General features: G+C 39.5%; 1 protein-coding gene across 1 annotated transcript; it reads left to right on the top strand.

The window, feature by feature from the left end:
* The first annotated feature begins 804 nt into the window (after positions 1–804).
* Positions 805–1,218, top strand: LOC131008018 (uncharacterized mitochondrial protein AtMg00810-like). The gene has a single exon (XM_057934921.1). The coding sequence runs from the start codon at positions 805–807 to the stop codon at positions 1,216–1,218; it is 414 nt and encodes a 137-aa protein (XP_057790904.1).
* Positions 1,219–14,688: the final 13,470 nt, after the last annotated feature.

The following is a 14,688-nucleotide window of genomic DNA, read 5'->3' as shown; positions in this document are numbered from 1 at the left end:
CGAAAATTTGGGGTAGGATAGGGTGGGGGTGGCTGCCACCAATGGAAGGTACCTTGTGGCATGCAATTTGGTAGTTCCAATGCCAAGTCATGATGGTTCTTGTCCCCTTTTGAATTTTCCTTCTTTTCTTTACTTGTAGCGTTGGCAAGCGTTGGGATTGGGTGGCGTGAGTGGTGAACTGATCTAAGAGAAGATCTAAATAAAATCCTTCAGTGTCGGTCACTCCCAGTATTAAAATACTGGTTTCGTGCTTGCTAACATCGATAAATGCTAAATTAAATCCGTAGATTCAATCCGTTCGTCATTCTAATACTTAAATTAAATCCGTAGATTTAATTAGCTTCAAAGTCGGAAATAATTCACGACTTAAGTAACAATGTGAAATAAACTCCATCTTGATAAATAACCCAACTTAGCTAAGTTGGTTATAACTCGGAAAAATAATAATTCATCGACTCAAGGATTCTCATCGCGGTCTTAAACACGCGAAGATAAATAAATGCATACTTGCTAGTGTCCAAAATACGAAATTCATAAACATAGATGAAAACATAAAACGCTTCAATTACTGGCAGATAGAAAATTTAACACACAATACTATAATTAAAATACTGACAAAAGAGCGGGTCACTACAGAAGTAAACTCCAAGAGCGTAGTATGATACTCTCTCTGAGTATCTAGTTGAACAAGGATTCAAGAAGGGATCAATTGACAGAACCCTGTTCACACTGAAAGAATGAGAGGAACTCCTACTTGTTCAAATCTATGTCGATGACATCATCTTCAGATCCAAATCCGAAAGGATGTTCAAGAAGTTTGCTAACATTATGACAAACAAATTCCAGATGTCAATGATGGGAGAAATGAATTTCTTTCTAGGACTACAAGTGAAGCAGACCAAAGAAGGAATACTGATCAACCAGTCAAAGTATGCCAAAGAACTGATCAACAAGTTCGACATTCAGCATATGAAATCAGTCAAGATTCTGATGAACACCAACTGGAAGGTGGATCCAGGATCTGAAGAAAAATCTATATCTCCAACCAAATACAAAGAAATCATTGGATCACTACTCTATTTGACTGCTAGCAAACCAGACATTGCATTTGCAGTCGGAGTTTGTGCGAGATATCAGTCAGATCCCAAGGAAGCTCACATAGACGCTGCAAAGCATATTCTAAGATATCTCAAAGGCACGCCCAACATAGAACTGTGATATCTAGCTAACGATGACTTTAAGCTTACCGGTTACTCAGACTCAGATTTTGCAGGATGCAAAATCGATCGGAAATCAACTTTAGGAACTTGTCAGTTCCTAGGCAACAAGCTCATTTCTTGGTTTTCAAATAAGCAGACTCCAGTCGCCACATCTACAACTGAAGCTGAATATATTGCTGCGGGAAGTTGCTGCTCACAACTCCTATGGCTAGTCCAACAACTAAAGGACTACGGGATCGACAAAAAAGAAGTTCCCATCTATTGCGACAACTCTATTGCTATTGCAATCTCTCATAATCTAGTTCACCATACAAGAGTCAAGCATATCGCAATCCGCCATCACTTCATTCGTGACCATGTGGTAAAGAAGAACGTCTCTATTGAATGGATTCCGACCGCAGTTCAGAGAGCAGACTTGCTGACCAAAGTTCTTCCAGAAGATAGGTTCAACGATCTTTGTGGAAGGATCGGCCTCCTCAACCCTGAAGAATGACGCTGCTCTTGAAGATTTCAAACTACAGTCACGACGACTGTTGTTCAGTCAACAGGTGGTCCTTAACTGATGATGTGGCAACCAAAGAAGATAAGTCTTCATCTGAGGGGGAACCTCATTAGAAAAGTCAACAAAAGTCGTGGTATCGACTGACAACAATGATCAGTCGACCAGTAAGTATCTTTAACTTACATTGACTTTTTATATATCAGTTAAATTCAGTTATGAGTTTTTAAAATCTTTCTCTAACTGATCAGTTGCTTTTAAAATGCTTTAACTGATTGTTGGAAAGTAAAATGAAATATCCGAGAAGGACAAGTACCTCAATTATGTTTAAAAATATTTTAACTTGTCCAGGTCTATTATTTTGATCAAATCCAACTATTGTGCCTCTGCAACTAAAATCTTGAAAATCTCTTTGATTTGACAAATTGCAATGATTTTTATTCTCTTTTCTACCTTTTTGAAGCTTCCGTCCTCTACAGTGACGGCGGACGTGAAAAATTTCTTTAAAATGCTTTTAGGCACAAAATTCGAACAATCTTTCATCTTCCTTACTTAGTATTTTAAATACTTCACACTTGCAACTTTTCTTCATCACAACTAACAACTTTCCACAGACACTTCTGTGAGAACACTTTTCAAAAGTTGCAAAAAACTTTCATTCCAGCAATGGAGAGATCAATGACTACACAGTCATGAAGTGGGAGAATGATGCTCACCCAAGTGGTCTACACCGGACCCTTCCACTGGATATCAAAATTTCTTCGACGTCAAGCTTGTTTCTACCCTTACTTATATCCAGCGACAAGAGTGTCCTCCATCCTAATGCCAGTCGCCAAGAAGCTTCTAAGCTTCAGGAGATCATCAAGTTCATCTCACATATCTTGCCCACCTCCATGGCATGCAACAACAACGAGCTCTCTCTCGTTGTCTGCCAGTATCCCCAGCCGCACTCGGTCGTCTCCACATAGACCTCGTGCTGGCAAATCGACAGTGCTAGTCCTCACGACTGTCACTGATTCGATTTTCGCCTCTCACACCCATCTCACATACTATCCCTCTTTCTCCAACCTATTCTTCTCTCTCTCTCCATCTTAAGCCCCTCATCCTCCCTTTAAAGTCCGTATGCATAGCCGTTTTACATGAATATCTCCAAAGAGCTGTGCATACCTACCTTTTTCCCACCCTCCTTCTCCTCACAAACACTTCTCTTACCCGCATCCACGCTCCTCTTCTCCTCATCAACCCTCATCTTCTCCATCTCCAAGCCTCTTCCTCTTTTCCGTCTCCCTCATCATCTCTCTTCCCACTGGCGTCTTCCTCTTCTGCATCTCTGTACTCACACTCCTCTCGAATCCTCTCACGAGCTTCTGAGTCTCGGAGTTGGGTACCTTCTGATCATAGCTTCCATCATCAGCTCTCTCTTTTTGATGTTGCCAAAAAGGAAAAAAGTAGAAGTCAGAGAAAAGCCTTCTCAAAGTTGGTTCTCTGCATTTTCTCGAAAAACTGAAGTTGGTAAAGTAAACGGATCACTAGAAGTTCAAGGATGACAAACCAGTAAGACCTCGAGTCAATGGAAAACAAGTAAAGAAGAAACAAGCTTAGGGAACATGAAGATGAAGATGAAGATCAAAGGCAAAGTTCAAAGCGCAAACAGGAAGACTGCTGGAGTCCATGGGTTTCCATGTGTTTCTATGATTTTACTCCTTTGTAGGTTCTGCTCTGTACCTCAACTGATTTCTTATCAGTTATCTTAAAAGAAATGAAATGAACTTCTTTTGATCTCAACCTGAAGACAATACGTTTTTGTCCAGGCTCTGATTATTTGCTTCAGTTATGTCTATGTTTTGTTTGTTTGAACTGTTGTGTTTTTCCTTATGCAAGTTAATAGGTTATATTGTTAAGGGGGAATAGTATTCACCCTATTTAGTAACTTGCTGTTCTTATTCAGTCTTTTCTTGTCTTAGAACTGATGTGTGGTTTTGGCATCATCAAAAAGGGGGAAATTGTTGGGAACTTAATGAAATATCCTCATCCTAGTCTTGATGATACCAAAATCCTTAGGTTTCACTTGTAATAGACTAGAACTGCTCGAACTCAACTGTTAGAGTTCTTTTTCTAGTTTAGTTGTTGTTCTGAAGACTGAAGACTGAAACTGAAAGACTGAAGACTGAAGTTGCCGACTGATGTAATGATGAAAGGCACAATCAAATACTGATATTTGACTGACCAGTTCAAGAATCAGTTGCGACTGACTACTTAATGCGAGCCACGTGGATTCAGTGGACTGATACTAAAGTCAAGTATCAGTTAAACATTCTTCCTCGGACTGAAGCTCCAAAGCCAAAAGAAAGTCACGCACTCCAGAAGTACAGCCGCATTAAATGCTGAGATTTCGAGGATCATGCTATCTCTACAGAACCTTTCTTTTTTGTGATTACCTTTTCAGAGACGTCGTATCTCTTGCTCTCAAAGTAGCCGTTCTCACCAAACAAAGGAACCTCGAAGATTTAAACCTCAGCAAAGTTCAAATCAATCTCCAACGGATGAATTCTTGAAGACCATTTCAACTAACGGATCTATTCAAGACCTCTTCTATAAATAGAGCTCGAGGATCACTTCAATCTTCACCGATTCAACTACATAAGCTGAAACGCTGCCAAAATCGTCACTCAGCAATTCAAAGCCATTCCAAAGTTTGAATCGAAGAAGAGAATTACAAAGCCAAAAATCAGTCACTGCTGATTACATACATTCTCTTAGAACTTAGGCATATATTGTATATCCAAAGCCTAGGTATAACTAATTACTGAGAACTTGTTCTTTGTAATCTAGTTGACAAGTTTTCGAACCTCTTTTCAACCGACCGAATCGAGAGTTTGAGCCGAGAGGACTTCAGACCAGTGTTTTGACTCCAACAGATCTTAGTCTTTGCGGAAAGGTATAGTTTTGTCTCAGTGAAGGTAAGAGTGAGAAATCCAACCCAGTGTGTTGGTACTGAAGATTGGATCTTCGGTTGTTTAGGTTTGCTGTGCACCCGTAAGCACAAGCCCAATGAAGTTGTCAGTCTGAGCAACTGATCGTGGATGTAGGTAGTGTTTTCCAAACCACGTAAAAATCCCTTTGTTGTTTATCGCTTTCAGTATTTACTTTCCTAATCTGTGCATAAATATTTTATCAACTGAAAATTATTAATAGCAAAGTGAAACACAAACCTTGACAACTTGCTTAATCACAAAGGCTATTTCGAAAGAAAAGTTTTTCGCTGCCAGTAATATTAATCTAACTGATAAATCTCCGGATAGTCAGTAAGATTCATATTACTCCTTTGTTTTACAAATTCGACTGAAGCTTAACGTGGATCAGTTAAAGTCTTTGACTTAACTGATATCTCTTTACTGAAGAGTGTTCAGTATCTGTTGCCAACCAAAGTTTCACTAATCTCTTTTAACTGAAAAAGGTTATGTCAGTTTGTTTTCGTTTGAAAAATAGCCTATAGGTGTATTTCCCCCCCCCCCCCATACACCTATTCGAGACCCCAAGGGACCTAATAGAGACATATAGATAGAGATTTTGAAAATAATAAGAAAAAATTGATCGGATTATATGGTAATATAGCGCTGGTTTACTACAAGAAAACACCGCTCTAACGACCGAATTTTCGGTCCTACCGAGTCCCAACGATCGTTTTTTTCGATTGTTAAATTTAACGACCGAAATTTTATTTTTTACGACAAAATTTTCGGTCGAAAAAAATATATATATTTTTTCAATATATATATATATATATATATTTGATCAATCTATCTTTGTATCCCACAAGTATTTTGGTATTTCTAATGTATTTTGACTTGATTGCATAGGATTTGACGAACTTCCCAATGGGTCACACATCTTAGTAGTGCTCTAGGTCAAGCACGATTAACATTCAAGTTTCTTTCGAGTAGTTATCAGTACAGAACACGCGTATTATTGATATAAGTAACACCTATTAAATCATTTAAACTTTATTTCAATATACAATATCATTCATTCATAACCTTAGAATATGTCGAGATGATATCTAAGACTTGTGATGCCGGCGAAAGAGTGACGGTCAATATACGATCGAATTTGAAATAATAAAAAGATAATATTATTGTAATTTTTTTAAAACAAAGAAAATGTTATGAAAAATAACAATCAATTTTAAAATATTCTCAATAATTTTAAAAAAAGAATTAAATAGAAAATTAATTAAAAATAATTTAAAAATATTTATATATATATAACAACCAAAAAATGAAAAATAAAAATAAAATATTAACAAATAAAATAAATAAATAAACAAATAAAATAAATAAATAAACAAAAAAATGTAAGCGACCAAATATTTTGTTGTTAAAAAAATTAAAACAATATTAATGACCGAAAAAATAATATTAACGACGGTAAAATTCGGTCTTTAAAAAAAATAATTAAAAAAATAATACTCCCTCCGTCCGCAATATCGTTTCCACATTTGCCATTTCGGTCCGTCCGCGATATCGTTTCCACTTCCATTTATAGAAGTAGGGTCCACAAACTTCCACTCACAACAATTGTGGGACCCAAACTCCACTCACTACATATCCACTACTATCTACCACTTTTCTTAAAACCCGCGCCGTCCACAATGTGGAAACGATATCGCGGACGGAGGGAGTATATATATATATATATATTAACGATCAAAAATTTGATCGCTAAATAATTAAAAAAAATAAAAAATATATTAACGACCGAATTTTCGGTCGTTAAAAAAATTAAATAATAAATTAATAAAAAATAACTAACGACCGAAATTTTTTATCTTTAATTTCGATCGTTATGCATGCGCGTATTTTCTTGTAGTGGTTGTGCATCAAAGCAAAGGTTTTAGCGATATGTCAAGAGGATTAGGGTTAGCGAGAGAGGGAGTGCAAAAGTAGGAAAAAGAGAGGTTGTGTCTTGTTACGTACAAGAGAGAATGAATGGAGGGTAATTCTGTCCAAAACGGTTAATTTATTAAAATTATGTTTGGGGAACAACTATTGATTTTCACTATTTTGTATGACTACTCTAAAATCCGCCTCTTAATCATAGCATAATCATAACACTATAATTTATTATATTAGTTAATTTCATAATATATATATATATATATATATATATATATATAATATTGGTAAAGCACGAAACCAACACCTAAACTAAACACTCAAATACAGGATAGAAATCGACCTGTTTATTCAAGAACTCTTCAAACGCAAACCCAAACTTCTGAAAAACTTCCTCAACACTTAGAGAATATCTGTTGTTTCTATTCAAGATTCTGAGAGAGCCTCCGAAGAGGATTACTGTTACGTCCGGAGGTTCTCGAATAGGTGTATGGGGGGGGGAGGGGAGAATACACCTATGGGCTATTTTTCAATTTCTCCTCTAAAAATAGAGGGATCTCAAGAATGAGATCAAACAGAAACTTTACACACAAACTATGACACCTGTTGACTGAAAAGAGTTTTGACCAAACAGGGTTGATGACTGATACTGAAAACTCTTCAGTAATGAGTTATCGGTTAAGTCACTAGAACTTAACTGATACAAGTAAGGGCTTCAGTCGAGTTTGCTAAAATAGAGATGATGTAAGTCTTCCTGACTATCTGAGGATAGATCAGTCAGACTGATATCACACGCAGCGGAAATAAACTTGTTTCGTAATAGCCTCGGTTGAGCACGTTATTAGTCTTAGGTTTCTCTTTGCAGTTATTCAGTATTCAGTTTATCAACAGTAAGAACACAGATAAGAATGTAAAGACTGAAAGCTGTAAATAACACAGAGAGTTTTACGTGGTTCGGAAAATACTTTCCCACATCCACGGTCGGTTGATCAGATCAACAATCCACTCCGCAAGTGCTTAACTGGTGCACTGCAAACCGAACTGTGTGCTTGTCGGGTGCACACAACCGTTTCACTGAAGAGACCTTACTTCAGTACCCACACTTCTCTCGCGTCGGATTTCTCACTCCTAGCACGACCTTGCACTAGGATCTCACGGAGTCAGAGTACCTTCCGGAACTCCTTTTCACTTAAACACTCGGTTTCTTTCTTACGAAAGGAGGTTTGAAAAACTTGCCAACTAGACTTCAAAGAACAAGTTCTTGGAGCAAGTTTTGACATGGGCTTCTAGGTAAACAGATATATGCCTAAGGTCTAAGAGAAGGTGTGTAATCAGTAGTGACTGATTTTGGCTTTGGAATTCTCTTCTTCGATTCAAGCTTTCAGGAGATTAAGCTTTGGGCTGAGTAGCAATTTCGGTAGAGCTTCAGCTTAGGTCGTTGAATCGGTGAAGATTGAAGTTGATCCTCGAGCGCTATTTATTGGAGAGGTCTTGAATAGATCCATTGGCGGAGAACGTCTTCAAGATTTCTTCCGTTGGAGAGCATTTCGAATTTGGGCTGAGGCTTCAATCTTCGAGGTTCCTTGTTTGGTGGAAACGGCTCTCTTGAAAGACAGGAGACGTGACGTCTCTGATAAAGTAGCCACCAAATAGGAATGACCTCTGTAGAGAGGGATGATCCTGAGATCTCTGCATTTAATGCGGCTGTACTGTATAAGCACGTGGCTTCCTTTGAACGTTGAAAGTTCAGTTCGAGGAAGAATGTTTAACTGATACTTGACTTTAGTATCAGTCTGCTGAGTCCTCGAAGCACGCATTAAGTAATCAGTTCTGAACTGATTCTTCAACTGATACTTCAGTTGGTATCTTCAGTCTTCAGTCCTTCAGTCCTTCAGTCCTTCAGTCTTCAGTCTTCAGACTGCTAACTAAACTAGAAGCGAACTCTAACATTTGAGTTCAAAACAGTTCTAGTCTATTACAAATTAAACCTAAGGATTTTGGTATCATCAAAATAAACCTGATATTCCATGGGTTCCCAACAATTTCCCCCTTTTTGTTGATGCCAAAACCTTACAGCAGTTCTAAGCAAAACAAAGACTGAACTCAGAGCACAAGTTCTAAAACAGGGTGAAAACAGTCCCCCCCTTAACAATAGAACCTAATAACTTGTACTTCAGAGTTATGAACACAACAGTTCAAAACAGGAACGAGGACAAAGACATAAAACCATAATCAGAGCCTGGACAAAAAGTTATTGTCTTCAGGTTGAGATCAAAATGAAGTTCTTTTCATTTCAATAATCTGACTGATGAGACATCAGTCGAGGTACAGAGCAAACTTACATTGGAGTACAAAAGTAAATACAAAAACTCATGGGAAAACCCATGGACTCCAGCAGTCTGCTTGGCTTCGCTTTGAACTTCTTGATCTTCATCTTCTGTCTTCAGTCTTCATGTTCCTAAGCTTGTTCTATTCCCACTTGTTTTCCTTCAACTTGAGGTATTTACTGGAACGTCCTCCTTTCTACTTCTGGTGATCCTTTTGTTGTCCCATCTTCTGTCAAGAAATAAGATGCAGGAAAAACCTTTGAGAAGGTTTTTCTCTGACTTCCAACTTTTCTCCCTTTTTGGCAACATCAAAAAGAGAGCTGATGATGGAGGCAATGATCGGATGGGACTTCAACTCTGACTCTCAAGCACTCGTGGGAGGACTTGAGAAGGGGTAGAGGTCCCGAGATGCAGAAGGAAGAGGACGCCAGTGGAGAGGTGGAGAGATGAGAAGGGAGACGGAGAAGTGAAGGAAATGAAAGTATACATAGCATTTCGGAGATATTCATGAAATGCGGCTATGCAAACGAACCTGAGGAAGAGGAAGAGAGATAAGGAGCGGTTGGGAAGAGGAATGAAAGAGGTGAGGCGGGAGATGAAAGAAATGCATGACGAGCCTTTGGTGAAAGAAGTAATGCAAAGGGCGGCTCGTCCAACATGTAAGGGATGGATGTGAGGATGAAAAATCGAATCAGTGGTAGTCGTGAGGACTAGCACTGATGATGTTGCGCCGGTTGACAACGAGCTCCTGCAAATTGTGGTTGCACCACATGGAAGCTTCACAAAAAGGTGAGAAGCTCGCCTGAGGAACAGGTGAAGACCGTCTTCTTGAGACAGGTACTTTAAGCCATATGGTCCGGGCATGAGGATGGAAGACGCTCGCGTCGATGGATACAAGTGAGAACAGCGCAAGCTTTGACGTCGGAGGGACGTTGAGTTCCAGTGGAAGGGTCCGGTGAAGACCAAGTATGTGAGCGTCATTCTTCCACTCCATGACTTTGCAGTCATCGAATTTTCCTAAGTCGGAACAGAAATTTTCTCTGCAATTTTGAAAGAATTAGAAATTTTCTCACAGTGAAAGCTGTGGAGAGTTGTTACTTGATGCAGAATACTATCGAAGACACCAAGGTATAAATAAACACAAATACCAGGTGAGAAGATGAAAAGGTTTTTGAAAACTGTGCCTAAAATGTTTTTGAAGAAAAATTCACGTCCGCCGTCACTGCAGGGGACGGAAGCTTCAAAAGGTGAGATATATCATGTCGAGTTATATTCTCAAGGAGTTTGACCACATAGGCAGAAAGGTTGGAAATATTTTTGGTAAAGATCAGGGCAGATCACATCAAATCAAATCAAATCAAATCTTAATCAAATCCCCGTCTTCCAAAGATATTCCATGACCCAACTATCAAGACAAATCAGTTAAAGATTTTGAAAGGAACTGATCAGTCAGAGAAAGATTTTGATTTGGAAACACATAAATCTTGACTGAAATAACTGATTTTAAATAGTAAGCTTAAAACAATACTTACTGATCGACTGATCATTGTAGTCAGTCGATACCACTTGATCTTGGTTGACTCATCAAGATGAGTTTTCTTCATTGCTTTCCACGTCAGCAGTCGTAGAACAGCAGTTGGTTGACCACCAATCATCATGACTGTTTGAGAGAAATCTTCAAACACAGCATCACTCTTCAGGGTTGATGAGGCCGATCCTTCCACAAAGATCGTTGAACCTTTCTTCTGGAAGAGCTTTGGTCAGCAAGTCTGCTCTCTGAATTATGGTTGGAATCCATTCAACAGAGATATCCTTCTTTTCGACGTGATCACGAATGAAGTGATGTCGAATAGCAATATGTTTGACTCTGGTGTGATGAACTGGACTCTGGGATATTGCAATAGCACTGGAGCTGTCGCAATAGATTGAGACTTCTTTTTCTTCGATCCCATAGTCCTTCAATTGTTGGACTAACCATAGGAGTTGTGAACAGCAGCTTCCCGCAGCAATATATTCAGCTTCAGTTGTGGAGGTGGCGACTGAAGTTTGCTTCTTTGAAAACCAAGAGATGAGCTTGTTGCCTAGGAATTGACAGGTTCCGGATGTTGATTTGCGATCAATTTTGCATCCTGCAAAATCTGAGTCTGAATATCCGGTGAGCTTGAAGTCGTCGTCAGTTGGGTACCACAATCCTAAATTGGGTGTGCCTTTAAGATATCGCAAGATCCGCTTTGCAGCATCCATGTGAGCTTCCTTTGGATCTGACTGATATCTCGCACAAACCCCGACTGCAAACGCAATATCTGGTCTGCTAGCAGTCAAATACAGTAATGATCCAATGATTTCTCTGTACTTGGTTGAAGATACAGATTTCCCTTCTGATCCTGGATCCACTTTCCAGTTTGTATTCATTGGGATCTTGACTGATTTCAAGTGTTGAATACCGAACTTGGCGATCAGTTCCTTGGCGTACTTGGACTGATTGATCAGTATTCCTTCGTTGGTCTGCTTGACTTGCAATCCGAGAAAGAAATTCATTTCTCCCATCATGGACATTTGGAACTTGTTGGTCATGATGTCAGCGAACTTCTTGCACATGCATTCGGATTTAGATCCGAAGATTATGTCATCGACATAAATCTGAGCAAGTAGGAGATCTTCTCCTTCTTTGAGAGTGAACAAAGTTATGTCCACTGATCCTTTCTTGAACCCTTCTTCAATGAGATACTCAGAGAGAGTATCATACCATGCTCTTGGAGCCTGTTTCAATCCATAGAGCGCTTTCTTCAGCTTGTACACCTTTTCTGGACCTACAACCTCAAACCCTGGAGGTTGTTCAATGTAGACTTCATCTGTGAGCACTCTATTTAGAAAAGTGCACTTCACGTCCATTTGATGTACCTTGAATTCTTTATGAGCTGCAAAGGCTAAGAAGAGTCTGACTGCTTCCAATCTGGCCACCGGTGCAAAAGTTTCATCGTAGTCGATTCCTTCTTCTTGACTGTATCCTTTTGCAACTAGCCTTGCTTTGTTTCTCACAACGTGACCTTCTTCGTCTTTCTTGTTCTTGAAAATCCATTTCAAGCCAATCACCTTTGCATCATCTGGTCGATCCGCAAGTTCCCAAACTGAATTCTGATTGAATTCATTGAGCTCTTCTTTCATTGCAATTATCCATTCAGTGGACTTCAGAGCTTCTTCAATACCCTTGGGCTCTGTAGATGATAAGAAACAGCTGAAATTCTTATCTTCGTTGATGCAGTTCTGGTTTATATCAAAGACGAGGTTGCACATTGATCTTCGAGTCTTGACACCGTCTGATGGTTCTCCAATGATGTTCTCCTTTGAATGAAGTTCAAACCATCTTCGATACTTCTTGATCTCTTCTAGTTTTGGAGGAAGCTCTTCGGTCAGGATGGTTCTGAGGTGTTGAGCATTGTTCTGAACTGGTGAGAGATGAATTGGCTCATCTTCGGCTGGTTCAGCTCTGTCCTTATCGGTAAGAGTTCCCCCTTGACTGATGCCATCTCCATTGGCTCCAGTCTTAACTTCTGACCTTTGACTGATCTTCTGATACTGAAGCTTTTCAGTATCTTCATCTTTTTCGGGTCCCCACACCAGGACTGTAGAGAGTTCGGTGTCCTGCTTTTCAGTTCTGGAAACTTCAGCATTCTCTGTTTCCTGTTTCCTGAACTCATCAGCAGACTCATCAAATACAACATGAGGTGTTTCTTCAACACAGAGAGTTTGAGAATTAAACACTCGATAGGCTTTGATGGATCTTTCAGTTCCAGAATATCCAAGAAAGATTCCTAGATCAGCCTTGCTATCAAATGTGTTTAATCTCCTCTTGTCATTGTTGTGAATGACACACTTAGAACCGAAAGCATGAAAATAAGAGATTGAAGGCTTTCTGTTATTCCATATCTCATATGGAGTTTTTCCATGTCGTTGAGTGAGGAATGAGCGATTTTGCATATAGCATGCGTTGTTGACTGCTTCTGCCCAAAACTTCAAGGGGAGTTTTGATTCAGTTAGCATCGTCCTTACTGCAACTCCGTTCTGTTGAGGAGTCCTTGCTGCAGAAGTTGGATAACTGATTCCATGTTCATCACAATACTCACGAATGACAGTATTGAGGAACTCAGTCCCACGATCTGATCTGATGCTGATGATGTTGACTTCTTTATCCACGCTCAGTCTTCTCAGCAGCTTTGGCAGTTCTTCCAGTGTCTCCTTCTTGGTGAAGAGAAAGATAACCCAAGTATATCGTGAATAATCATCCACAACAACTAAGGTGTACTTCCTACCATTGTAGCTTCTTGGGGAGATTGGGCCAAACAGATCCATGTGAAGTAGTTGAAGAATTCTTCCAGATGAGTGTCCTGACTTTGACTTGAATGACATTCGCGTCTGCTTTCCTCTTTGACATGCTTCACATTCTTGCTTCTTCTGGAACACAATAGAAGGTAAACCTTCTACCAGTTGATGTTTAGCAAGCTTGTTGATCGTATTGAAATTGTGATGGTTGAGTCTCTTGTGCCATAGCCAGTTGAGCTCCGAGCTACTCTTGCTGATGAGACATGTTTCTGAAGGACTGTCTTCCCATGAAAAAACATAAAGACTCCCTTGTCTGAATCCTTTCAGAACCACCTTCTTTTGATTGTTTCTAACAGTCAATTCATCCTTCTTGATCTTCACTATGACTCACAGACAACAGATTATGTTTAAGACCAGAAACAAAGCTAACATTACTGATACTGGCGTTACCCATGTCAAGCACACCATAGCCTTTTGTTTCTCCGATTGAGTTATCTCCGAATGTAACTTTGGATCCAGCTTTCTCAACATACTGGGATAGATATTCTTTGTAGCCCATCATGTGCTTTGAACAGTCACTGTCAAGATACCACGTTCTGATTGATGCTTTGACTTCTTCATTCTTCTTGGATTTTCTATTCTTGGCTTGCAAGGAAAAGTCAATTTAGGTACCCAATCAAGATTTAGGTCCTTCAATGTTAGCTCGAGTTCCCTTTGGAACCCATATCTGCTTCAAAACAGGTTTTGCTGATCTCTTGCGCTTTGCTAGTCGTCTGACAGAAGTAGTCGTATCTTTGGTTGGCACATGAGCATTCTGATGTTGGGCTTTTCTTTTGAAGGCCTCACTCTTGTAGTTGTTCTGTCTGATGAGAGGTTGAGGTCTTCTTTGCTCGGCAAAGTATCTTCCTTGAGATACTCGAGTCATTCCAGCCTGATAGAGACTTGACTGATGTCGTGGGACATGAGTCATGTGATGTCCAGTCGCTTGTCGTCGTGGATGTCGCTTGGCTCGTCTAGACTCATCACTGCTTTGTCTCCATGGATGTTGTTCTTCTTGAAACTGAACTGATTTCAGTTTCTGACTGATGTGACTGTTCTTCCCCCTGGACTGATGAGGAAGTTTTTTCTTGATTTCGGATGTTCCTTCCCCGATCTTTGACTGAAATCTGCTTTCCAGTCTTCTTAGTAGAGTGATCTTGTTGAGGGCCTCATTTGCTCGTCTGTAGCTTCGTGGAGGTGGAACATTTGTTCTTTCCATCAGTTTGCGTTTGTGAACTTCATTCATATCATGATCTCTTGATTCTTCTGATGTGGTAATTTCAGAAGTATCGTCCTTTGAATTGATCATGACATTCTTTCCTTTATCAGCTGCAATCTTTCCTCCAATGCTTTCAACAAGACCTTTCGAAAGAAAGTTGTTTATCATG

This window comes from Salvia miltiorrhiza, chromosome 2, assembly GCF_028751815.1.
Source record: "Salvia miltiorrhiza cultivar Shanhuang (shh) chromosome 2, IMPLAD_Smil_shh, whole genome shotgun sequence".
NCBI classification, from domain to species: domain Eukaryota; kingdom Viridiplantae; phylum Streptophyta; class Magnoliopsida; order Lamiales; family Lamiaceae; genus Salvia; species Salvia miltiorrhiza.
This window is presented reverse-complemented; position numbering and strand designations above follow the sequence as displayed.

Excerpts from the sequence above, each read along its gene's own strand:
- LOC131008018 (XM_057934921.1), top strand. The coding sequence starts at position 805 with ATGTTCAAGAAGTTTGCTAACATTATGACAAACAAATTCCAGATGTCA.